This window comes from Talpa europaea (assembly GCF_964194135.1).
Source record: "Talpa europaea genome assembly, chromosome: 16".
Lineage (NCBI taxonomy): Eukaryota > Metazoa > Chordata > Mammalia > Eulipotyphla > Talpidae > Talpa > Talpa europaea.
In genome coordinates this window covers 50140529-50166692 of record NC_140084.1, presented here as the reverse complement: position 1 = coordinate 50166692, position 26164 = coordinate 50140529, and the positions used below count along the sequence as shown (strand labels likewise).

General features: G+C 57.2%; 3 protein-coding genes across 4 annotated transcripts; 1 reads left to right on the top strand and 2 right to left on the bottom strand.

Moving 5' to 3' along the window:
* Positions 1-3363: 3363 nt before the first annotated feature.
* Positions 3364-13683, bottom strand: PRPF31 (pre-mRNA processing factor 31; the record flags this gene model as incomplete). Of its 2 annotated transcripts, none has more annotated exons than XM_084257176.1 (13): positions 3364-3620; positions 4343-4441; positions 4529-4657; positions 5244-5316; positions 5391-5518; positions 6658-6747; positions 7604-7761; positions 8708-8877; positions 10218-10324; positions 10943-11040; positions 11893-11976; positions 13361-13421; positions 13507-13683. In XM_084257176.1, the coding sequence occupies 13 exons, from the start codon at positions 13681-13683 to the stop codon at positions 3495-3497; spliced, it is 1500 nt and encodes a 499-aa protein (XP_084113302.1). In that variant the 3' UTR covers positions 3364-3494. The 2 variants fall into 2 exon arrangements, with proteins under 2 accessions (XP_084113302.1, XP_084113303.1); XM_084257177.1 differs by having other exon boundaries at positions 5391-5500.
* A 2559-nt stretch (positions 13684-16242) lies between these two features.
* On the top strand, positions 16243-22521 carry TFPT (TCF3 fusion partner; the record flags this gene model as incomplete). Its single annotated transcript, XM_084257490.1, has 6 exons — positions 16243-16265; positions 16755-17013; positions 19048-19118; positions 21789-21858; positions 21944-22162; positions 22402-22521. 6 exons carry the CDS (start codon positions 16243-16245, stop codon positions 22519-22521), a joined length of 762 nt encoding a protein of 253 aa, XP_084113616.1.
* Positions 22522-22612: 91 nt separating this feature from the next.
* NDUFA3 (NADH:ubiquinone oxidoreductase subunit A3) lies at positions 22613-25713 on the bottom strand. The gene is made up of 5 exons (XM_084256816.1): positions 25292-25713; positions 24917-25059; positions 24629-24703; positions 23221-23298; positions 22613-22761 (listed from the first exon to the last, which is right to left on the bottom strand). Exons 1-5 carry the CDS (start codon positions 25603-25605, stop codon positions 22670-22672), a joined length of 702 nt encoding a protein of 233 aa, XP_084112942.1. The 5' UTR covers positions 25606-25713; the 3' UTR covers positions 22613-22669.
* Between the last annotated feature and the right edge of the window lie 451 nt (positions 25714-26164).

Genomic DNA, 26164 nt, shown 5'->3' with positions numbered 1-26164 from the left:
CTCCAAGGCGCGGCGTTCGATTGGCCTCCCGCGCAGGCTGCTAGGATTGGTTCAGGTTTTCGTCTCCGCTCCTCCTCCTCCTCCTCCCGCCTCAGGGCACAACACGCCAGCGCGAGGACCAACACGTCAGTCAAGGGGCCCGTGTCGTGCTGATTGGATGCACCCGCCCCCCTGTCCTGCACCAATTGGCGGGGGGGAGGAGTTAAACTGATCAGGGGCGGGCAGTCGCCCGTCAAGTGAAGGGCCGTTTGTAATTGGCCCTGCGCGCGGGGGCGGTCTGCCCTGTCCCGAGCCATTGGCTGATCTTGGAAGTGGGTGGAGAAAGCGGAGGAAGGCATGGAGAGTGGGCGTCAAAGGCCGCGTACCTAATGGCTGCCAGACAGGTGCCTTAAACGCGGGGGCGGAGCTGAAGCCGCCTGCCAATCAAAGCGGGCCCCGGGGGCGGGGCCGAGCAGGAGGGCCCGCCCTCTTCCTGTCGTCGGCTCTGACTGTCACCCTTCCCGCTTCGCCCAATGGCGTGGCGCGCGGGCGGCCAAAGCGTGTGAAACGGGGCGTAGCCGGAGGCGCGGGACGGGGGCTCATCCCTCATCTCTGGGTAGGCAGGGTAGGCAGGTCCGTTCCGGCCTCGCAAAGGCACCGTCTTCCTCCAAGCGCCCGTTTGGCGCACCTGCGGTTCAGTACCTGCGGGAGGAAGGAAGCCCGAGACGGCGTCCCAGGGCGCTGGCACCTCCCGCTAGCCACATCGCTGGGAGGCGTTTCGGTGCTGTTCGCGGCTAGCGGCGAAGGGCCATGGGGCGGTAATTCCCCTCTGCCTGCCCCGTCCCTCTCCTCCCTCCCACCCCATTTCCCCGGGTTGTGAGGACGCTGCAGAAGGTACAGGAACTACCCGGTTCCCGCCTCCTAATCCTGCAGATCTCAGCTCCGTGACTTTTTTGAGGGGGAGAAACTTCTTGACGAAATTGCTGAGTACCCAAGAGACACCGGTTCGCTCGGAATGATGTCTGCACATATGCCATCGTTCTAATTGTCAGCGTCTCTGGATGCTGCATCCCCAATGCTCAGCAAGAAGGCAGGTTCATTGACCGCCTGCTGAATGAATGAATGAATGAATGAATGCACACATTCGAGGCATGGCTAGTGTGTAGCTATTGTGAGGCACTGCTTTCATGAACCATGGAGGCAATCGCCTACCGTCCCAGTCAAGATGGGACACCAGGTGTGCCCATCTCCAGCTGGAGGGAAAACAGGGAAACTGGAACAAGAACCGCACCCCTGTGGCAAGGGAGAAAGACTGCGGTAACCATGCCATGCTCTGACACTGCCACTTCCACAGACTCAAAGAAGTGACTCCCTGATCTGAGTTTCCACAAGGTGTCCAGTGTACCCTGTGCTCGCTGGCATTTCAATTACTGACCTAGAGATTCACTGTTCAAACTGTGGTCCCTGGAGCAGGGCGCCTCCTTGGGGATCTCGGGGATTTACTGAAATATTGATCGATTCAGGGGGCTCCAGGGAGTGCTTTTCTGGCATCTTCCTAGGTGATGATTGACCACACTTGGAATAACAGGGATCCGGAGTAATGGTTCCCAAACTTGACTCCTCCTTGGAGGGGGAGGAACTGTCTTACTTTGGAACAATGAAATCAACTTCTGGGGATGGGAAATGGCAATTTCTTAAAATCCTAAGAATACATCATGCTGCTGATCTGAGAACCACTGATAGAGAATTTTCTAGAGCAGTGGTTCTCAAAGTGTGGTACCTGGAAGCCTATTGGAAATGCTTTTGAGTCCCCCCACAGAGAAACTGAATCACAAATTCTGGGCCTGGCAACCCGCTTTAACAAGCTTTCCAAACAATTATGCTGCATAATCAATTTTGAGGTGCTGTCCAGAGCATAGATGGGGTAGTAGCGCCAGGTGACTCAGATTCTTCCCTGAGGTCTCCCTACCGCCCCATTGGATGGGCCCGGGGGGGCCATAAGCAGAGGTTGTCACCCTCTAAACAGGGTTGATCTAAAGGCTGTGATAAATGTGGGAAAAGTTATGTGACCTGGGTCACCTGGCCAGTAAGAGGAACTTCTCAGCTGTGTAGACACTTTGACCTGGGGGTGGGAGACTCAGAGTAGCTGATGCCCAGAGATATGAGCTGAGGGAAGGACTGGGGTTGAGAAATAGAGCCCAAAATGGTGAGGGCAAGAGCCCAGAGAGGAACAGGAAGAGCAAGAGCTCAGACAGGCAAGCCAGCAATCCGGAGACCCCCAGGGAGAAAGTATGAGCTGGAGAGTAGGAGATGGGCAGAGATACAGGCATCACCTCCCACTGGGTGGATTACTCCCAGTGCAGCCACCTCCTGGGTAAGGGAAGTGCCCAGGGCTCCCTCTTTAGAGCTCTGTGAGCGCAGCTCAGACCACAGGGTCTCCGGGCCCAGCGCAGGTGGCAGGTGGTCTTGCGCCAGGCACTGGGACTGCTTGAGCTGTTCCCTGCCACCTGGCCCCTCAGTCTAACCTTTCTGCCAAAGTGGAGGAGCCTGCTTCCCCAAGACAGACTGGGGTCTTCTCTGGCTTCCCCGGCAGGAGCACTGATAGTGAAGGGATCCTATCTGTACCACCCTAGTCCGAATTTGGCACCCCACGGTGGGAGCAAACATTGATTAGAAAAGAGAGCAGAGTGTACTGATGGTGAGGGGACATCCTACACATAGAACGGGGAGGCCCTGACCCACCTGTCAGCCTGTGTCAAAAGCTGGGACTTTTAGCAACCACACTGCTTGGGCATCAAAATGGTGGATGTTGGGAACTCCCTGGTGGTGCAAGGGTAAGTTAAGCTTCAGCATTATGAAGCGATCTGCAGCTACTGCAGATGAGTTCGATCCCTGGCCAGGGAGGTGACCCACATGATGCAGCAGACCTCTCCTGTCTCGCTGCTGCTCCCCTCAGCACTGTATCTCAGTCAGTTTGCCTGTTCTGCTCCCCACTCTGTCTCTGGTATGTCGCCTCACCCCTGCATCTCTGGCCTGCACCCCAGCTCTTGTATGCATAAATAAATAAATTAAAAAAAAAAAAGGTGGATGTTGGCCTAAGGGTCTACAGACAGAGGGAACTTTTCCTTGGATCACCCAACAAGGAAGTGACAGGCGGGGCTTGGCCCAGACTCCACCTAGGTCAGGAACCAAGCCCTGTCTCCTCCAATAAATAACAATTCCCCAAGCACAAATCCCAGTAATGTGCTTTTAATTGTACTTTTTCCAAAAGTATCTCCTCTCCCAGCTAAAAATAAAAAAGACAGTGTGATGAGACTGGCTCTGCCCTCAAGTGGGGCAGCAATCTTGGTGCTGGAGGCTGGGCCCTTTCCGGTGCCTCCCTGGACAGACCCGGCACAGGCGGAGGGGAAAGAAGGCTCTCTGGGCCAGACCTCCCAGCTCTACTCAACCTTGCCCCCTTCGGAAGGGCAGGGCCCCAAGTCCCTTCAGTGGGCAGCTGCCGAGGGCATGGCCCCTCAGGTGGACATGATGCCGCTCTTCTCACCCTTGACCTTGAGAAACTCGGCCATGCTGGAGAAATACTTCTGGTTGGCCTCAGCCACCTTCTTCTCAGCAGCTTGTGGATTCACAATCTCCAGACCCTGGGCAGGTGAAGGACATGGGGCGATGAGGACAGACAGTCTGGCCCTCGCCAACACCTTCCCAGCCCCCCAATAAGAGAACTATGAAATGCCAGGGCCCCACAGGTCCTTTTGGTGGGATTCAGACTCAGGCAACATGAAAGGCACTGACCAGTCCCCCAAAGCTCCTATTTAGGGAACTCACGAGGGCGAGGCTTTCTGTCTCCTGTCTGTTCTCTGTCCTTAGACCTTGATCATCTGGGAACCTCCTAGGTGCTCAGAAGATACTGCTGACAGTACAGGAGCTGTTACCACGCACATTGCCATGGCCACACTAGCTGCTTGGCAGGTGCACACCAAGGTAGAAAGGTGTGACAACCTGCCTGGCTCCATCCTGTGCTCAGTGGTGAGGACTGGACTTCCTAGACTACCCCAACAGTCTCGTGTGGGCCCAGGTGGCCCCAACACATCAGCCGTTGGATAGGTTCGAGGACCCTGAGCTTCAAGAAGGGGTTGCAGCCGGCTCAGGGGGACAAAGGACCTGGATGCCCCAGCAGGGTCCCAACCCAATCCTACAGACAGCCCAAGCTCATGACCATGGCCGTTTCCTGCCTCTGGTCCCAGCTAATCTCGACACTCAGTGTATAGAAACCACCTGTGTCCCTCAAAAGCCATCGCCATTCCCCGCAAGCTGGAGCGTGGGCAGGAGAGGGGCCACCAGTGGCAGGGAGCAGAGCAGGTACCTGGAGTGGGGTGAAAGCCACACTTGAGGCAGTCCCTGAAGAGCGGTCGCGGATGGTGGACTTGCCGCCGTACACCACACTCTGCTTCTGCAGGGTCCGCTGTGGGGGGAAGACAGGGGCGGTCCGTGCTGTCAGGGGCTGTCCCATTCATGTCCAGGCCTCCCTCCCCTGGCCCCACACCTGTACCTGCAGTGTCTTGGAAATCCTGGCTTTGGTGGCCTCGTTCACCTGTGTCTGCCGCACACGCCCACTGCCCGACTTGCCCAGGTGTCCCAGGCTGAAGCCCAGATCCTCCTGGTAGGCGTCCTCCTCAATCTGGAGGGAGAGGCATTCTGGAGTTAGCTGCCCCCTCGAGCAACCAGAGGCCCAGGCTCACTGACCAGCTGGTCCTACAGGCACCAGTGCAGGTCCCTAATGAGCTGGCGCTCTCAAGGCCCAGTGAGGCACCCCAGGGCACCTAAGCACGGGGTGATGCTGGGGACCCAGTGAGGAGGTGGGACCGGTTTCTTCCACCTGAGCTGAGAGATGAGGGGTCGTGTGTGTGTGCGCGTGTGCGTGTATGTCTGAACGGGAACAGATACAGAGGCACTGAAGTTAGTCCTGCAGGCCCAATGCGATGATGTCGGATGATGACTCCAGCAGGCATGACGCTGGGAAGGGACATGCGTGGCAGGGCAGGGGGAAGGGAGTGAAAGGGATGATGGAGGCCTGCAGCAGCCTGGGCTGACAGGCAAGCACAGAGGGTGGAACAGTGCCCCTTGGGGCTGGCTGGTTGGGTGGTAGCAACGGTATGAGCTAGACTGGAAGATGAAGAGGAAGCGGGGGAGGCAGGTGGGCAGGAAAAGGAGGAAGCGGCGCCCCCCCAACCCCCCCAGCTCCACGGCAGGAGTTGGGCACTGACCTCGCCAAAGCTCATGCGGTTGGCCTGCTTCCGGATCTCAGTCAGCCCCAGACGTTCCTTCATCTTGCGGTACCTTGGGGTAGGGGCACCCCAAGTCAGCTGAGTGGGTGGAAGCCCCTCCCCGCCCCACCACCCCCGGGCACTCACCGGCGGCCGCCTCGCTTCTTGCGCTGCCCATCCAGGGGTGCAGGCAGCGGCTTCACCTGCTTCACGGGTGGCGGCTCCTGCCACTTGTCAAACTTGCGCTCAATCTCGTCCTTCAGCTCATAGCCCACCTGGGGAGGGGAGGGGGCGCAGGGGTCTGTGGCCATTCCCAAGGGTGGCCCCACATGCCCCTACCTGAGCCTGGAGGCGCCTGTCTGCTCTCGGTCCTGAGGGTTTAAGCTCTGCCCGCAGCGTAACGCTGGCTCGAGTGCAGACCTCGCCTCTGATGCCGCCCCCACAGCCAAGTGTTCCCTTGACCTTGGCCAGGAACCAGCCCGTACTCAACACGACCAGCCACCCAGGCTCCCTGCACTCAGGCAGGCAGGCAGTCAACCGCAGTACTGCCCCTTCTCCTCCACCATCTTCTCCCGGAAATCTCACTCGGTACTTGCTTCAGGAGAGCCCTGAAATCAGTCACCTTTCAGCACTTCCACGGCAGCCGCGTTCTCCCTGGGGCACACGGAGCTCCAGACGATCTGCCCCAGGTCCCTTAGCTGCTGCTCCTGGGCTTACTGCTCTTCGGCCTCAGGGCCTTTGCCTTTGCACTCACTGTTTTCTCTGCCTGGGTCAGTCACTCTCTGCCCGAGGAGTCAAGGGTTGCAGCTGCTAACTTCACTCAGTTCACCCCAAACTTTGCTTGCTCAGAAAAGCCTCCCTGATGGCCTGGCTAAGTCAGCCTCTAGCTGTCCACGCCACCAATATCCTATGTTCCTCTCTGGCATTTGCCAGACAGGCCAGAGATATGTTGCTTCTGCCTCCTCAACTAAAATGGCAGTGCCACTAGAATGGGAATTTCTACACCCAAGCACCCACTGCATGGCTCCCTGCAGTGTCCTGGCATGGAGACCAACAGTCAGAGGGAGTGAGTACTACACCTGGAAGCAATGCCCGCCTGGACACCAGGAGAGCAACTATGCCCGCTGTGGAAGTCAAGGGTTGACTAAATTCTATCCAAAGGTGTCCTCGTCCTAATCCCTGACCCCAGGAGTGGGTGCCCTGACATGTGAGCCATGGAACCGTCAGATGACAAACCAGACTGCTGAAAGTCTGTGGGGATTTGTTGCAGCAACTACAGAAAACAAGTGTACCCGAGGGAGGGGAAGCTGACCTCGTGGGGGCCGCAGAGACAGGCCACGAGCACAGCACTCTTGTGGGTCTCCTGGACAGACCACTGGCCCCATGGACTGACAGGCAGCCGCCCGCTCCTTACCTTCCCCTCTGCGCTCTCATGGAAGCTGTCCACACGGGCTGCCAGCGTGCACTTGGCTGCCACCAGTCGGGCTGCTTTCCGCCGGAGATCCTGAAGCAATGCAGAGGGAGGCAGAGGTGAGGGTTTCCAGACCCCCACCACTGCCTCTCCCCTTGCCTGTCGGCGCGTCAGCCATCCTGCTGTGGCAACGGGGCACATCAGATCACCCAGGCTTGCTTTCAACCACCTTTTACAGAATTTTAAAAACTTACACTGGTTGGCATAGACAACCGGGCTCCTACAGAAAATGATTGGAGACAAGAATCTGTACTTAAAGGAACAACTACCCATCTGGGCCACGAGCTATGACAGGAAGATGGCTGGGAAACATCAAGATGAGCATGTGAGAGCCACAGCCACAGGCTGCGGTGACAACAGAATCAGCAGCAACGATAAAACCAGCACAGCTGTATGGCGAAGAACCTCAACTTACCCGAAGAGTCTGCCCTTGACTCTGGCTCAAGGGCACTGATCTTCTCTGGCCTGGGCAACTATGGCGTTCAGGGTGGGGTCTTTGGGTTACAAGGGTTCAGCCCCCCTCCATGGCCCCACGCAGGCAGGCGCGGAGCCCCGCAGAGGACACCGAACTCCAAGGCCTGCTGGGCTCCCTGTGCACTAGCACGTGGAGGCCAGAGGCTGGTGCCTCCTGGGGAGAGGTCTCGGGAAGCCAAGTGCCAGGCTCTGGACCCTGCGCTGCAGCTTCCCTGGCGGGGGCTACTGGCTAACACAGACCGTAGTTTCGCGAATCCTGGGGCAATGTTGGGGATGCCCTGGACTCAAAAGCTAGCGTTCACATAGCTTGGTAGGCGCTAGGCCTGAACAAGTGTTGGGGCACTCCAGTCCCCAACAGACCCAAGGCAGGTGCTGTTCTCCCCACTTACAAATGGACCCACAGCCCGGGCCTCACCGGGGGCAGGGACTGCACGATGTCGCTGTGGTAGATGTAGCCAGTATGGGGCAGCACGGAGGTGGATGAGAAGCCAGACAGCGTCTTGCGCTGGGCGCCGAGCAGCATGATGTTGCAGGCAGGCATCTTGGAGAGGTTGGTCAGACCACCGGCCACGCCTGCAGTGGGGGAGGGAGATCAGACCACGCGTGGGCATCTGTCTGGGGTTCAGCGAGTACTGCACCCTTGAAGTTTCTGGTTGGTTCCCCATTGGGACCACCCTAGGGAGGGCTCATGTGTCTCGCTTCAGAGGGGGGACTCAGAGAGGCTCAGAGAGGGAAAGCAAGCGCCTGAGAGTGAACAGGGAGTCAGCAGCCCGATAGGATCCTGGCCCCAGAGTCCTGAAGCCCACATACCCCTGCTTTGGGGCCGTGTCCTATGGGTGTTATAATGTTTTCACTACCCAGGGGGTGATTGACCCAACCCACAGACTGGGTGTGATTTAGCTCAGGGCTCCCTGGGGGCCCGTCTGCGGGAAGAGCAGCCGTGGGTTTCCCCGTGATGGGATCTGCTGTGTGCCAGGCCCCAGCTGGGTGCTTTGAAGGACTGGAAGCCTGTCTCATCAAACAAATGAATCAAGACCAGCCCCTAACACAGGCGTGGTGAGTGGGCAGTAGCAGAGCTGGTGGTGGCAAAAGCCATCCCATGACTTGACCAAACTCCCCCAGCTGTCTTTTTGGGTGGAAGGCTCTAGGAGCCCAAGGGGGCACTTGAAGACTGCAGACAGTGCCCCAGGAGCAGGGAACCTGCCCTTAGTCCTACCATGCCACCAGGCAGGAAAAACGAGGTTCAGCGCAGAGCCTAGGGCTGCCGGCCTCCTCACTAGGCTTGTGGTCACCTTCCTTTATAGCCTGTGTGCCCCCAGCTGTGATGGGGACGGCAACCTCCCTGCATCCATAAAAGGCAGGCTGGCTGACCCCTGAGGTCTCCAGGAGAGGCGCCAGGGAGATGGCCTGGGATGTGGTGCTGGGACCTGGGGCCAAAGCTGCTGTTATACAGAAAAGGTGAATGACTTCCTGAGTCACCAATTCTGGAACCTCCCTCGACTGGGGCCTGGTACCTCACCCATGATCTTGGCAGCTGTGGACGCCCCAATAATGATGGAGAGATTGGGTGCGATGAAGGACATCCGGGACTCCACGTACTCATAGATGCGGTGCTTGGAGGCGTTCAGCTCCAGGGCCATGTCGCAGGCCTCCTCCAGCCGCTCCAGCTCCTCCTCGGACAGCTGCTGCCTGCGGGTGGGGAATGGCTGGAGCAGACTATACCCCCCAGCCCCGTGGCCTGCCTGTGGTGGGGAGTCCCAGGCACTCTGCTGTGCTGCACACGCACATGGGTACACATGTGTGCGGCACCAGGACAATTACAAGTCCCAGGGACTGAGGCCTGGAAGTGAGGGCAGCTGGGCATCGCTGTCCTGGGCAGCAACCATGCTTGCTAGCTGGTGTGGGGCCTTACCCTGCCCACTCTGGTCCCTGCTGGAGGGAGGCAGCCCTGTACCAGGCCTTTGCATGGGTCCCCTCTTCTTGGACCTCCCTTCCCCAAGCTCGCCAGCCTAGTCCTCCTCCTTCAGCTTCAGCTTTGAGTCTCACCACGGCCACCACCAACGTGTTCCTCAGAGACTGACATTGCCTGCCATTAGTCAGGCCTAGTGAGAGCCTCTCCACTTTTCAGACCTCCTGTCAGGTGAAGGCTGGGCCTGCCCACCTCTCAGGGGTGCCTGCACTCAGAAAGTGCTGGGTGAGCACTTGAGGGAAAGCGCACAGGGTTGATGGCTGACGTGGCTGTTTCGAGGGGCTGAGCCCACTCTCCTGCATCCCAAACCCCAGCCCAGCCCCCTCAGCTCCCAAGGTGCTGCAAAGCACACAGGGGAGGGCCACGGGAGTCATGGGAATGCTCAAGGTCACTGCCCAGCAGTGGCAAGCTAAGACCAGCCTGTTCTTCCACTAGAGAGCTCAGTCTTGCTGAGGGTAGGTTGCAAAGCTCCCCACTCCCCAGTGACCCCGTCAGGCTGCACCATACCCCTCCTGGCACCTGCCCTTCAGTCTTGTACCTCTGTATACACCTGCTTCCTTCCAGACAGGAGGTGTGAGAGGGCAGCCCCCCGGGCCTGCTACATTCTGCGCCCGTTCCCAGGACAGTGCCTGTGTCCATGTCTGTTTGAGGGACAGGTGACGGCCCAGGGAGATCTCCTTCCACAGGGCTCCACCCTGGGTTTATAGACAGTCCCTGATCTTAGGTGCGCGCAGAGACCCAGAGAGCCAAAGCAAATTCCCGTCCCTCTGTTCCCCGCTCCCAACCACATTCGTTCCAGCTGCACAGGACACAAACACTGCTAATGACAGGCTCCTCCTCTGCCTCACCCTCAAGACCAGACTCCAGGTGTCCTCATTCACTGGGGACACCAGAGCTCGGCACGGCGCCTGGTTTGCAGGAGGCACCTATTAAACATATGTGCATTGAAGCAGACTGTCCTGAGATCGACTCTGTGCCACCAGGACTCGAAGATCATCGTCTGCCGTCATGGGGGCTGAGGCTGGCCCTGATGCCCACCTTCTCCCTGCCAGGTACGCACCCCTGGGTGGTGGAGGCAGTGACGCTGACGACCATGATGGTAGCGTTGGTCAGGATCTGCTGCAGGTTTTCGTTGTTCTTGCACTTGTCGAGGCTGTTGCCCAGCTCCTGGGGGGTAGCCAGAGAGGGTACGGGCCTCAGGAGGGGCCTCCATCACTTGGCCCCACCCTCCCTCAGCACTCCCTAGGGCCCAAAGTCAGAGGCATCGGGTCTCTTCCTGCCGCCTCCTTGCTGTCTCATTCCCTGAAGGTGGTCTGTGGCCACCTTGGCTCTTAGGATTCCTTCCCTTATCTCCACAGGGCTACCCCGTCAGCCTCTGGGTCTGATTCAAACGCCACTTGCTCTGACCGATGTGGGAGAAGCACTGGCTGGGGCAGTGGGGGGAGGGAGACTCCTCTCAAGCTGCTTCAATGGGCTCTGATCCTCTCAGAGATGCTGAGGCAGAGTGGATGGTGGAGCTGGAAAACCTTCCTTCCAGGCTCCAATCCCTCCCAGCCTGGGGGTGGGCAGTAGAGGATCTGGGGCCTCCAGCATCACTCCTTCTGCCTCTTTCACCTGCTCCCATTCTAGCCCCGCCAGGAGCATTCTGGCCAAAAGCTGAGTGAAGGGAGCTTCCCCCACTCCCCCCAGCTGAGACAGGGGTCTGTTGGCTGGTGCTGCTGGCCTCTACACTTGTGTTGGCAGAGAGGCTGCAGTTCTCCCAAGCCTCCCCTCCTCTGCGCTCACCTTGACCGTGCGGATGTAATCCAGCGCATTGGGGACCAGGGATTCCAGTTCAGGGAATCGCTTCGAGTACTTGTCCCGGATGAACTTATGGATGATGTCTAAGGAGGACAGGATGGGAGGTGTCCGGTGAGGGGGCAGGGCGACTCTGCTGCTGTCATCTCCCCCCTTCCCATGAACTTTAGTGGGGCACTGGGCACCAGCATAAGGCTCCAAGTCCTGGTGACCCTTGCTGCTAAATGCAGCCACACCAGTTAGTTCAGGTTCACGAGGTGTGGGCTGAAGCCACATGTCAGTCCCTTAGAGAAAAGAACTGCGCTCTCCTCTTCGCTCCCATTTTGCTGGTGAGATGTGAAGAGACGGCCGATCGACAAGACAGAGCCGGGCGTCTGAGGGCAGCAGTGACAAGCTAAGGCCAGCCTGTTCTTCCACTAGGGAGCTCAGTCTTGCTGAAAGTAGGTTGCAAAGCTCCCCACTCCCCAGCGACCCCATCAGCCTGCACCACACCCCTCCTGGCACCTGCCCTTGTACCTCTGTAAACACCTGCTTCCTCCCAGACAGGAGGTGTGAGAGGGCAGCCCCCCTGGCCTGCTACATTCTGCATCTGTTCCCAGGACGGTGTCTGTGTCCATGTCTGTTTGAGGAACAGGTGACGGCCCAGGGACATCTCCTTCCACTGGGCTCCACCCTGGGTTTACAGACAGGCCCTGATCTTAGGTGCCTGGAAGGCTCACCCAGACTTGCGCAGGTGAGCCTCCTTCTGACTTTAGTCACCTCCTTCTGACATAAGCCACGGTTACTTAAGCCAGTAGTTGCACCTGGGCCAGAGCTAACAGGAGAGCTTGGGGCAGCACCCCAAGAAAGACCTGAGTTCTGCCTGGCCCTCCTGGAGACAACAGTCTGCTGTGAGGGACAGCAGGCAGGCTGGCTCTGCGGCCCTCCTCGACACTCACTCAGCTCATTCTCGATCTCCACAGTCAGGTTGTTGGCATCCACAATAACGCGGTATTCAGGGGCTGCTTCCACTGGTCCCATCACTGTGAGGGCAAGAAAGCCTGAGTGTGAGGGTGAGTTTAAGCACTCCCTTCCGGGTCCACAGCCAGGGAGACAGGGGGTGGGGAGGAAGCAGGGGCTAAAGAGACAGCCAGGGGAGATATTACATGTCCACAAACACCCCATTTCTCCCTCCATTCTGTCCTCTAGGTACACGCAGACTAAGCCCTATCTTGCCCTGAAACTAAACACTCTCCTGGCTCCCCAAGCTCCCCAGAACTTGGAAGCCCCTTGAGGACAAGCAGTGTCCATTTCCCAGGCTGCCAGGAAGACTCGGGACATGAGGAACCTTCCCTCAGCTCTGGGGAGGATCAGCGTCTCCTCACTCCCCCTGCATTTCCACCACAGCCATTCAACTCAACTGCTACCCAGTTTTGACATTTCCTGCTCACCTCCCCTTCCATGTTCTAGGCGACATCAGAAAATGTCACTTTGTGCCTCCCCACAGCTCTCTGGACTGAGATGAGATGACGCCCCCCCAAAATGCACTTCTTTCTCCCATGCATGTGGCACTCAGCCTGGCCAATATACTCCAGCTTCAAAGGCCCACCCAGAGACCAGGGCTTTACTGCCCCTGAAGCAGGCTTGGCACCCTCCTCACAGCCAGCCCTGCTCAGCAAGCACCCTGGGCCTGGCCTAGCTGCACTAGTCGCCGTACCTTCTCAGAGCAGGCTCAGCCCCAGGGCATCCCAGGAAAACTTTAAAGAGTGAGTCACCTGGAAACTGCTGATAACCCCCCACAGCCATGCCCCACAGCCTCCCTTGGCTCCCTGTTACCAACAGTTCTCTCCCAGAGTCCAACCTCAACAGGAAGGACAGGAAGAATAGGGGCGGACAGGATTGCCCTCTGAGAGCTGAAGTGAACACCCTAGACGTGACCCGCACAAGTCACGCCTGGAAGGCAGAAGAGGTCCCAGGCGATGCTCTGACAGTCTAAATGCTCACGAGCACTATCCATGTACCAAACAATACCAGGTCCCCAGTCGCAGCAGCAGTGACCCCCCTCCTTAGGTAAGCACCAGGAAAAGAAGGTATTGACTTCAAGAAAATGTTCAGTAAATCATCTGACTAGCAGTTTCCAGGTGTAGGGAAATCCTCTGACTGGACAATGAATCAGTAAGGTCAGGGAAACCTCAAGTTACATCCAATCACAATTGCTCAGCACAGAGCAAGAAACTAAGAAGTGTCAGATTTATAATACGAGATATTTTCAGGGAATAGAGGCTGGGTTGAGATGAAAAAGAGGCCTCTGGAAAAGGTTGAGAGGAAGACAGACCCAACTTTCAAGGTCACAGGCAGCCAAAGAGCCAAGAGACGAGGGTGGGGTGGGGGTGGGGGAACGTACAAGAGTGAGGTGGAGGTAAGTACCTTCCGAAGCTTTGGCTTGCTTACTGATGTAGTCCTCGATCTTCATCATGATCTCAGCAAACTGGTCAGGAAGGAGATGGGTCAGAACCCAGGGCCGGGCCCATGTCCCCACCCCCCTGATCCCCACCTCTTTCTGGTCTGCTCACCATCTTGCTGTCCCACAACTTGGCAATGCTCTTGACCGAGTCCCCAGAGAGATCCAGCTGTGTTTCTTCCTGCACATCCTCAATAGTTGGCTCCTCTTCCTCCTCCCCATAACTTCCTCCTTCCTCCTCATCAGCCGCCTCCTCCAGGTCAGCCAGGAGCTCATCTGCCAAAGACATCCTGCAGCCTGTAGTGGGAGAGTAGGGTTCCCTGAAACTTCACTCCCCACCACGCCCCTCCTCATTCACAGTAGGGGCTTCTCCCTCAGGAGGCCCTGGTCGTCTTCCATCAACCCCACTAGCAAGCAGGCACCACAGGAACATGTAACTCCATTGGCTTTGGTCTCCAGCTCCCAGCTGTGCCTGGTACATAACAGGCGCTCAGCAGATACCTGCTGGATGCATCCACCTACACGCCTCCTGAAACCTGTATGGTCCCCAGTCACACCCACTTCCCTTGACAAGACTCATTATGCCCTACAGACCCCGCCTCTCTGAGACATCAGAGAGACCTCCGTTTATGAGAGGTGACCTCTGCTCATATCTTTTTCCCCCCTATAAACTTAACCCCCCCCCCCGTTTGACCCTAAATGGGTGACAGATATGCTAAAATACTGACCTCCTTAGCCATCAGGGCAACTAGGCAGGGTCTCATAGTCTAACGCCCCCAGGAGGCCACCACTAACCACAAGATGCCTCCCCTTCTAACCCCAGTGCTGTACAAATATATTTTCCACAAGTCCTGTGAAGTCTGAAAGGTTGGCAGCACTCCTTCACAAGGGGTACCCCACCACCTTATCTTCCCCACTGCTTTTAGTTTTTCTTTTTTTTTTTTTGTGGGACCCTCGCCAGCGGCAGGGGAACGAACGGGCCGCTGCAGAGGCTGCGGGCAGCCTCGCAGGCCAGCGCTCAACCGCTGCGCCACCAGGGGAAGCCCACTTTTTGTTTTTCTTAAAGAACTCTTCCTCTCCTGGGGCCTCTCCTCTCCTCTCCATAAGACCAACCCCTTCTTTGTTCCCTCCCCTTCTGTGGCCAGCTTCCTAACCAGTATAAAAACAGGGATGCACAGCTAAAATCCACACACCATGAATCTTGCTCTTTTATTCTTTTTTTTAATTTGCCATTCTACATATTTTTCTATATCTAATATCTTTCCTACTTTTTCTCCCTTACATCCACTTGCCCCTCTCTCTTCCCTCTTTCTCTTTCCCTCTTTCTTAGAAACCTCAATTAGGTAGGTTATCAGTATCCATTAGTTTACAGATTACTTGTTTCATCAGCTAACCTGCTTTATCTTCTTATGTCACTCATAGATGTGACATTGCTAGATATTTCTCTTTCTTGCTAACTTCACTCTGAATACTCCCCTTATTTCATTTTGCTGTAAATGACAGCATTTCATCTTTCCCTATAGCTGAATAGTATTTCATTATGTGGACAAATCACGTCTACTGGATCCAGTCCTATCAGTGGGCTCTTAGGTTGCCTCTATAGCCTGGCTGCTGGAAATAATGCTAACTAGACATTATTTCTTGAGTTTGAGTCCTCTGACCCCAGACTAGATACTCTTGGACTGTGATACATCTTCTTAATTCTTTAGGTTGCCTGAAGGCTTCCCAGAGACTCTAAATTACTAACATTTTGTTTAATGCCTGTCTTTCCCAAGAAGGCCAAATTTCTGCAAGAAATTCACGCTCACTACCCCAACTGCTTGTCACCGAGTAGGTAGAACGACCTTGCTTGATTCCAGCTAACCGCTCCAGCCGCACCTCTACCACTATGCCCCTGGTCCATGGGTCCGACTCACATTCCCTGAGCTCACCAACTTCTTCCCCCTCACCTTTTACTGGCCCAACACCTCGTTAGCTCTCGTCTTACATTCCAGCTCCCTGACTCAAGAACCCCAGTGCAGACGAGACAGGTTCTCGGTGAGACACCCGCACGCCCTGTGGGAGCCCTAAGGCGCTCCCCCGCCCCCGAGTGGTTATTTAAATAATTGTAAGCCGAAGCCTCTCTCCACCCCCAGGCACCAAGCAAAGCTCTACGAGGTCAGGCGACGTTTGCTCCAGGGCTCTCACACCGTCTGAGCACGTAAGACGCCCGAGCCGTCACCCGAGGGAGGAAGGCCCGCCTTCCTGACACACGTCCAGCCCCGGCCCGGGGAGACGGCTCCCCTGCCGCCCTCGTGTACCTCACACTCACCTCTCGCCCGCTCGCCCGACTGTTTCTAGGAAAACCGCGTCCAGACACCGGTCGGCGCTCACTGATGACGTCTCATCCCGCGCCGCGAGCGAGACAAAGCTGCGCGCTGATTGGTCCGCGTCACGGCCGCCTTTGCAACAACAACTTTATTGGCACCTGGCGCGAGGCGGAGAAGGGAGAGCAGGGGCGTGGAGGCGCAGTCGGCGCACGGCCCGCCGAGGACGGAGCCTGCCAAGCGGAGGATCGCCGGCGTCGGACGACAGGGCGTCGAGTCAAGCATAAAGACTGAGGCCACTCACACGACGGTGGGGGCGTCCCACGACAGAGCGAGGCCTTCAGCGGGAACTCGGGGTGGGGGTGGAGGGGCTGGGAAGCGGAGCTGGGAAGCGGAGCCGGAAGCAGGAAACTACGACTCCCAGAAGGCGTAGCGGCGGCCGCGAGGCCTGATGGGACAGAGAGTTTCTCGGGCCCTTCACCTAGAGGTTAGGTTGCGAGGTTGAACGTTCTGAGGCCGAGGGCGCCCGGAGCGGGACGGAGATGGAACTGGAGCAGAGAGAGGGGTAAGTGGTGTGGGGGTGAGCGGCGAGCCCCAAAAGGCCGTGCGCGTTCATTCCGAGGGCTGCTGGGCTTGCAGTTCATGCGCGGCTCCCGCTTAGCCCTCCTCAGGACGGGGTCGCCTGTGCCGAGCATCCCCGGGCCGGCGCCGGGGGTCTGGACCACGGGATCTGAGCGAAGAGGAGGTTCGAGGCCTGGGCTCTCGGGTCTGAGTGAAGAGTCGGGGCCTTGAACTCCTCGAGCCCTTGGGGAGCAAGATTCCGGAGTCCGCATTCCTGCATCCGAGAAGCGTTCGGGGTTCGAACGCTTGTGCGCCCTGGGAAGAAGCGGGCGGGGGTTTGGACTCCCGGGCCTGAGGGAGGGGGGCTGGGGGCCCGGACGCCTGCTCTGAGGGAGGCCGGTTTGGGCAGTGGAAACCCACGTCTGGGGAGGAGGGCGCTCGAGCAGGGTGTTAGGGTCTCTGAACCCAGCTCCCCCTCCCCGCATCCTCCCAGGACCATGGCAGCCGTGGGCTTTGAAGAGTTCTCGGCGCCGCCGGGCTCCGAGTTGGCGCTGCCTCCGCTGTTCGGCGGTCACATCCTAGAGAGCGAGCTGGAGACTGAAGTAGAGTTTGTGGCTGGGGGTTTGGGCGGTTCGGGGCTCCGGGAGCGAGAGGAAGAGGAAGAGGCTGCCCGAGGCCGGCGGCGGCGCCAGCGGGAACTAAATCGCAGGAAGTACCAGGCCCTGGGTCGGCGCTGCCGGGAGATCGAACAGGTAGGTGAGTGCGGACCCCCCAGTTTTGAGATCCCGTGGCCTAAATTACCACCCCCTCCCGTTCTCAGCCTGTGCGCCTGCCCAGCCTTACTCACTTAGCTGAATAGCACGGCACTCATTGCTCCTTTACTCTGCGTGGATTATGGGCCAGTCACCGGGAGAGCTCTCCAGGACCCCTGGCATCAGAATTGGGGGGAGATGACACTTCTGCTCCCCACTGATAGAGGTCTTCAGATCTCCCCAATTCCCAATGCCTGTCACTCCCATCCATCCCGCTTTTGGGTCTTCTTGTGTCTCTGCCCCTTCATCCCCATGGCCCCTGCCCTGGACCTAGGTCTTTGGTCTGAATCACTGTTATTAGTCTTTCTGGTGAGAATGATGTGGAGCAGTGGGCAGGACCCCACCCTGAAAGACCCCCCCAACATTGGTGCCAGAAGCTTGGATTTCCTTTCTTTTCTGGAGAGGGAGACTACTGCTGAAGTGTTTCAGACAGAGGGCTAATGCTGGGGCTGCGTGTCTGAGACTCTGAATTGATGGTATTTGTGAACAACCAGTTCACAAACTGGGTGATTGAGTGGCCAGATTCCAGACAGGTATCATAGTTCTGCAGACTGGAAGCTCAGGGTTGCTCCTGAGCACTGGTGCCAGGTAGCCCTGCAGCTCCAGGTGTTTTGCAGGGTGCTAGCTGGCATTTTGACCTGTCTTCACTTCATGTGGTAATCTCACTATATGTATGTCCCCCAGCTTTCCCTTTTGATAGGGACACCTTTATATTGGGTTAAGGCACATTCTCGTGACCCCCTTAACTCGATCACCTCTGTGAAAAACCCCTGTGTCCAAATAAGGTCACATCTTGAGGTCTTGGTTGAGGACACAGTACACCTTTTTAGGGGAACACCATTCAGTCCACCACAGTGGTGCTGGAGGAGTTCTGGAAGGGGGGCCTAGAGGCCAGAAGACTAGGCAGAAGGCTGGTTTGGGAATTCAGGTGGAATAGGAGGGGCTGAGCCGGGGTGGGAGTCAAAGAAACAGGAGGGGATGTAGCCAAGAACAAATAAGGAAGCTCTGTTGGAGCATAGTCATAGGCCAAATAGGAATGTTTGGGGCTGACTGGAGGGGAAAAGTGCACCCAGTATCCTGGGGAGCACACTGAGGACTTTGGGGAACACTAAACTCACCCAGGACTGGAGAAGAGTTCGGCCCAGAAGGGAAATGACCTGCATGCCAGGCCAAGGGTAGAAGGGGCCGTGGGAGCACCAGGAGCAGGTCTGCTCTGGTATTGAACATAAGTCCCTGAAGCTACACCAGAGCCAAGGGCTCACACACCCTGTGGCAGCCGTGCTGCTGCTCAGCACCTGGGACAGCGACAGCCACCTGCCTGTTCAGTGTCTTTGTAAGGCGTGAATATACACGTGTAGATGTGCAGTGACACTGTAGAGATGGGCCAGGCATAGAAACTGGATACTGTGTATCTTACCAGGCAGTTTTGGCCTCTGCTACAACCTTCAGCTCAGGGAAAAATGGTTCCTCCCTCCACAACTACCCCTGTCCTCTCCGGTTTTTCAAGACTCCCCAGAGTACCTGCATCTGCAGAAATGGGCCTTCACGGCTCTTCCGACTCTCTCTCCTCCTTTCCCAAGCTAGTCTTACAGATGAGCGGCTGCCTGAAGGAACTTGGTCCTTGTCTCATACAGCGCCCCATTCCCAGGTTCTGCCAGAGGTACTAGGGACCCAGCCACAAACTCCATCCTGGAAGGGGAGACTAGAGAGAAGGGCTCTTGGGCACTAATGAAGCTTCAGAACAAGGGAACAGAGAAGTGGGGATGGGGTGCAGGTGGGTGAGCAGTCTGGGAGGACCCAGAGTTGGTTACATTGAGCTGAGATCTGAGGGGTAGAGCTATGAGGCATGGACCCTACATCACCTTGGAGGCAGCAAGGGAGGGCACAGGTGGGGAAGGGGTGGGTGCAGGAAGCTTTTTAGCCACAGTCACGGCAGAGAGTCAGATGACAGCATGCTGTCTCCACCTCCCACAGGTGAACGAGCGGGTCTTGAACCGGCTCCACCAGGTCCAGAGGATCACTCGGAGGTTGCAGCAGGAGCGGAGGTAACCTGGAGGGAACCGGGTGTGCCCTCCACCTGCCTGCCTCTGTTACCTAATGTTTACACCACCTTCTTCCCCATCTGCCCAGTATCAAGGGCTGGGATGTGGCTGGGGGAGTAGGTGGGTGAGACCAAAGAGCCCAGGAGTGGAGTTGGGCCTGGGAGGGCTGCCCTGGGCTCCGACTGGAGTGTGTACACCACCAGGGAGCATGGCCCTAGAGGTTCACACCTGGTCGAAAGCATTTTTTACTGTGTGACTTCCCGTTAGCGACAGTCCTTCTCAGTTTACTGTCAGCTAAGGGTGCTACCCAAATGACCCAGAATCACAAGGCAGCTGTGAGTGAGCGCAGCATGTCCCTCCTCACGTCACTATGACCCAGGAGGCAGGAACTCTGGGGCTAGCCTGCCATGCACTGTGTCCCCATCTCTGCCACCCAGGAATGAAGGGCACAACAGTGCTGGCCTCAGTCCCCCCACCTTGCTGATCCTGGGGGGCGCACCCTCTTTTTTGAAGCCCTTTCTTGGTGGCCAGGTTACCCACCTGTCTAGAGCCCCCCCCCACCCCAATTCCTTCTTGCCTGGCTCATCCTCTGTTGCCCAAACCTTAACCTAGTGGGCCCAGGGCTGTACCTGCATCCTCTTCTCCCCCCACCCCCGCAGTGTGTGGTATAGTGGCCACAGATGGTGACATTTAATGAAAACAAAATGTAAGTTCATTAAAATAAACTTTAACATGATATTGAAAATCAGTTCCTCTGCAGCTTTTGCTACAACAGCGCCCAGCAGCCACGCCTAATTATTCAAGAGAATGCAGAACTTCACTTCCTTGCTGGCACTGGCCACCTACCCCTTTTCAGTGGCACAGTTGGTGCTTTCATGAACTGAAATCTAATGACAAATCTCAATTCCTCAGTGGCCCCAGGTGCATAAATGGGCCACGTAGCTGGTCCAGTCCTCAGCCATGCCCCCACAGGCCAAGGGCTTGCTAAGAGCAGCAGTTGGCAGTGGTCATCGCAGCGGACAGCACAGATGCAGGACATTCGTCCTCCTGATCTGTGGATTGGTGCCTCTGGAAGGCCTCAGTGCCACTTGGATGCTGCCAGCCTCCCACTTCAGCTACTTTCTCCACGGGACTCCAGTCCCTTGTGAGCTGCTGCTGGAGAGTGACGCCACTCACATGCACCCAAAACAAACCCTCTGCCTAGAGATCCAACTCCCCTTTGCTGCTTACTGTTACCACACAGCTGACCTGCTGGATCGTTGACTCTACCCCCAAAATCCATTCAGGCCCCTGGTCTCATCTGGTCTCTGAGGCCACTCACATGATTGTGGCCTCCACCTAATCTCCCTGCACCTCCCCCCTCAGTGTCCTCACAGCTGCCTGCGGGAACCCCCTTTTTCATGTGTCCCACTAGCAAAGCTTTTACTTTATGAAAGATTCTGGTGGCTGACTTGGACCCACTTTCTGAGCCAGCACCTGGAGCCCCGCCCAGCGGGTCTCAGTGGTCAGGTGCTCTGGAACACACTATTGCAGTTCCCCAAAATTTAAAAATAAAACCACCATTGGGTCCAGGGATCCCATTTCTGGGCACATAAGCAAAGAATGAAGCAGGGACATGGACAGATAATGCACATCCTCGGTCACACGGTCACAGCACCGTGACTCACGCAACCAGAGGCGGAAGGCCCGAGGGCCTCTGCAGGTTAATCAACACGAGGGCTCTCCTGGAACATTACTCAGCTTGAAAACCTAGTGCCACTGCTGTGTACTTTTCAAAATGGTTAAACTGGTACATTTTATCACATCTTTTACCCCAGTTTTTAAAAAGAAAATTGATTTTTTCGAAAGTTAAATTGTAAGGCAGACCAAGTCACTCCTGCCCCAAGCTCTGCAGCAGGGATCCCACTGGCTCAGGGTGACATCTTGGCAGCCAGTGGGCCCTCCATCAACACTCCCGGCACGCTTGCACCTCTGGGTCCTGGCACTTGCTATTTCTTAGGCCAGAAATGTTGTGCTGCTCCCTACCCTTCTCAGGCGACCTGCCCCACTGTCCTTTTGAGGTGCCCATGAGTATCACCCTCCCCTTTGCTCCCTTCTGACCTCTTGCAGTGCTGATGGCTGGCTGCCCCTGCTGACTCCAGTTCTGCCAACACAGGAATGGCTGTGTGTCCCTGGGGATCGCCCCAGCCCCAGCACACTGATGGGCACACAGCAGGTACCCAGTCTGCACTGGTAAATGAGACTGGAGGTAAAATGCTCGCCTCAGGCGATGTCACACAGGGAGCAGTTCCTCAGAGCTTGGGAGAAAATCTCCAAGGGCTTTTTGAAGCAGGGCTGGGAAGAAGGCAGAGTAGCAGGGTCACCAGAGACTGGAGGTCACCAGCCGGGGAGCTATGACCGGCACTGATCCTCGCTCTTAGAATTACGTACATTCCAGCATTTCCTAAGCCACTGCCTGTGGGGTGCCAGAGACAGCACCCGGTTACAGGGTGGGACGGAGGCTCAGGTCACCCTGTTTTGCCCAAAGCTCCCCTGGCGTGTCAAGTGCTCTCAGCCTCAAACCTGGCTGAGGACACCTTGGCTTCAAAGGGAGTAGAGCTGAGCTGTAGTGTCTGTCTGTCCTTCCCCACCTCTGGGAGACAGTGATCCTACTGGGGCTTCTCTCGGGCGCAGGTTCCTCATGAGGGTGCTGGACTCCTATGGTGATGACTACCGGGCTGGCCAGCTCACCATTGTGCTGGAGGTGAGGGGGACTCCTGGCGGGAGTTCTGGGCGGGTTGTGGACAGGCAGGCTCAGGACACAGCCTTACCTGCTGTCTTCCTGCCAGGATGAGGGCAGCCAGGGCACTGATGCCCTCACCCCAGGCAACACTGAGAACGAGCCTCCAGAGAAAGAGGGGCTGTCACCGCCCAGAAGGACACCGGCACCCCCTGAAGCCAGCAGCCCAGCTCCAGGTGAGGGGCCCAGTGGGCGAAAGAGGCGGCGGGCTCCCCGGGATGGACGCCGAGCAGAGGCCATACTGACCCCAGAACTGGCCCCAGTACAGGTAGGCTTGGGGGCCCATAGGCTGGTCTGGGGAGTGGAGGTGAAGCAGGAGGGACTGGAATGGGGAGGGGAAAGCGGGCAAGGAGGAAGTGGGAAAAACAGGAGGAGAGCTTGGGAGGATAGGACGGACCAGAGGCCATGACGGGGAAGGGGCTGGGGGCAGGACTGCAGAGCACCGGGCCCAGGCCAGGAGGAAGCCACCAGCTTCCTGCCCACTCACCTGACCCTGATTTCTCCCAGATTAAGGTCGAGGAAGACTTTGGCTTCGAAGCAGATGAGGCCCTGGATTCCAGTTGGGTTTCTCGGGGGCCAGACAAACTGCTGCCCTACCCAACACTAGCCAGCTCCCCCTTTGACTGATCCCCCAATAAACTCACCCTTCCGTGCACCTTGGCTACTGTCTACTGTTCCCACCTGTAATTACACATACTCCCAGGTTCTGCAGTTGGCTTTCACATTTTTATTGGGGATCCAAGGAGAGGGGTCTCTCCCTGTCAATGGAGGTTGCTCACAGTTTCTTCAGCCACTCCAAGCTGCGGCCCTGGGGATCCTGGGGGTGGCTGGGCACATCGGGCATGTTCCCATCATCCCGGACGGGCACTGGGGACAGAAGGTTGGGCCACTGAGAACAGCAGATCTCTGGGGGCCCACAAAGAGGGACCGATCTGTTCAGTTTATAGTCAAAGAGGAAAACAGGACCCTGGGGTAGAGATAAGAGTGTGAGGGCCAGAGTGAGACATGCAGATGCAGAGACATGGAGGAAAGAGGGAGGTGGATACAGAAAGACATCTAACAGAGCTAAGGAAATAGAAGACAAAGACCTGGCGAGACCCAGGAAGTAGCACAGATGGCAACCCAAGGACAGCAGGAAACTGAAGTGCAAAATTGGACAGGAAGTGAGTTTCATGGCATGTGAATTCCATCTCAGGACAAAGAAAAGAAAAAAAGGAAGTCCAGACTGCACTGCAGATCTCAGGGCCTAGCTGAGAAAAGCCCTGCCAAGAGTGACCCCCCACACCCAGCGAGGTCCCGGTGGGGCCTACACTGGTCCCCACTTACCTGGGTAGGTGTAGGGTGTGACCTGGTTGATCATGATGGAATACTTGGTATAGGGGCTCAGAGAGGGCAGAATTACAGCTGTGGAGAGACACAGGCGTGAGGCGGGTGGGGGAAGGGGAAAAGTTGAACCTTGGCAAAGTTGGGGTCAAATGCACGGGGAGGAGGGCAGTAGGGCATGACCTGGTTGATCGTGACAGCATACTTGGTATAGGGGATCGGTGGGGGTGGGGGGCAGAATTACAGCCGTGGAGAGACACGGGTGAGGCTGGGGGGAAAGGGGAAAAATTGAACCTTGGCAAAGTTGGGGTCAGATGCATGGGAGGAGGGCAGCAGGGAGGTTCAGCACCCCCAGGAGGCCCCTTGGCACCGTGGGACTCCCCCCTCCCCGCCATAAGAAGGGTTGAAACCTCTTATTGGAGGAGGGACCCAAGTACTCATGGATAGTGAGACACAAAGCAGGTATGTGGGGGTGAGCAGGGAGTAAGTGCAGAGGGCCATGGCACATGGATGGGCAGTGTCTTGAGAAAGTTCCAGAGAAATCATGAACTTACAAACTGAGGGAGAGAGGATTGCACAAAGAATAGTTGCTGAGAAATAACACTCCAACCAGAGTAGGAGCTAGGAGTTTTGGGGGGTGGGGTAGGGTGTACAAAAGGTATGTTCTAAGCCAGTGCTGTCTCATAGAAATAGAGCGCCACATATATAATTTTACATTTTCTACTGGCCACATTAAAAACATCTAAAAGACACAAAATTAAAGTATATTTATAACTGAAATGTCCAGAAACATTTCAACACTAAAACTTTGATATTTACATATACTTTAAACCACAAATCTTTGAAATCCAGTGTACACTTTACACGAGCATAGCACTGCACCATCTCAATTCACACCAGCCCCATTTCAAATGCCTGTTGCAAAAGAGACAGCTGTGTTCTAGAACAGAACCCCCTCTCTGTGTGGGGCCTGTGCACTGGCAGTGTTGACAGCACCTGGGAACTTGCTGGAAATGCAGAGTCCCAGGCCCCACCCAAGACCTACTGGATATTAACAAGAGCCCTCAACAGGACCCAAAGGAACACCAAGTATGAGCAGCTCTGTTGTAGAAGGGCTGGATCCGGATATAATCTTTGAATTTAAAAGATTGTTTTTCAAGCTCGGCCTCCTGAGAGGGATGATGGACGGCTCCGGTTTATGGGGTGGGGAGGGGCCGTCGCACTAGGGGTGAGGGAAGCCAGGGGACGTCGTGAGGTGTTGGCACCGGGTGAGGGCACCGCGTTGAGGGCGGCGAGGGGGCCTGGCGGGTACAGGCTGGAATGCCAAGGGGAGGAACCTTCGGGGGGGCGGAAGGTGAAGCCAGGACGCCAGCGGGGGCGGCGCACATTGGCGCCTGGAGCACTCACGCACCGAGGCCCGCAATGGTGAAGGACGCGACCAGCACCGGCTCCTTGGCCCAGGCGTTCTTGAGGAAGGCGGCCAGTCCTGGGGAGGCGGGGAGGGAGGGTCACCCCTGCGCAGCGTGCCCCGGTGACCTCTAACCCTCCCCTCCATTCCCGCCCTGGGGGAGGCCTCTAGTGACCTCTGCGCCCCCCTCCGGCCGGACCCCACCATCCTCACAATGTCTCCGCCACAACCTGCACCCGCCACAGCTCGGGGTTCCGGCAGCCACCCCTCGCCGCCGGCGCTCACACTTACTCCCAGCCATCTTGGTCTCGGCGGCGGCGGCGGCGAGGCGCGGAGCACCCTGGGAGTTGTGGTCCCTGCGAGCCAGGCGCTGCCGTCCGGGTCCGCGTGTGCGCACTAGCACAGAGCGCGGGGCACCCTGGGAGTTGTGGTCCCTGCGCGTCAGGCCCCGCAGAGTAGGCGCGTGAGTACTCGCGCAGAACCGTAGTCCCACGCGGTGACCAGACCGCGGCGCAACCTGGGAGTGGTGGTCCCGGCCGGTGAGGCGCTGCCGCCGCCGCCTGACCCCGCGCGTGCGCAGGGCGCAGACCAGCGGCCTAGGCGGAGGGCGGAAAGATGGCGGCGCCCCAGGGCGGGTCCAGTGCTCACCTGCCTCGGCCCACCTACCGCCGCGCTCTCTCAGCCGAGAAGCCGCTCCGGAGGACACACTCCCAGTACTTCTGCCGCGACCCTCCTGAAACAGGATGCAAGGGTGGCGTGTCACAGTTGACTGTGGAAGCCCATTTTTTTTTTAATTTTTTTTTATAGAGGCATGTTTTATTTATTTGTTTGTTTGTTTTGTTTAAACAAGCACTGGGTACAGTCAGAAGCAGGGGAGGGTGAGAGAATTCACCAGAGCCAGAGCGGGGAGCAGAGCAGGCAGACAGATGAAGTACACTGCTGAGGGGAGCAGCGGGCGGCAGGCGAGGTCTGCGCGCCATGTGGGACCCTCCTCCGGTGGCCGGGGAGCAGCAGGGGATTGAACCGGCGCCGCAGAGGCTGCGGGCAGCTTCGCAACCCAGCGCTCAACCGCTGTGCGACCGGGGAGGCCATGGAAGCCCATTTTGCAGAAGGAGAAACGGAGGCTGGGAGAGGGCGAATGGCTGACCTGTCATTTGAGGTGGCAGCTCAACACGGGCTCTGTCCCCGAGGATGGGGGTACTTCTGTGCATCTCGACAACGCCCTATGCGACCCTCATTATGTAACAGGGTGGTCCCAAGGAAAGGGGGAGGTTCCCTGCCCCACCCAAGCGAGGGTGGAGCTGAGCAGGGAGAGGAGAAGCTGCAGAAGAGACTGAGGAAGGAAGCAGGATGGAGCAAGGAGACCTGGAGGAGGGGCATGGAGCCTAGAGACACATGAAGAAACTGCGCTTGTCTTTTGGTCGTGGACGGGGTGACACAGATGTGGGTGAGACCCGTGGGGAGGTGACAATGGCAGCTTTTATCTTGATGTTGATTTTGCTCTTTTCCTTCTGGGCTTGTCCAGTTGTTTGTGACCCT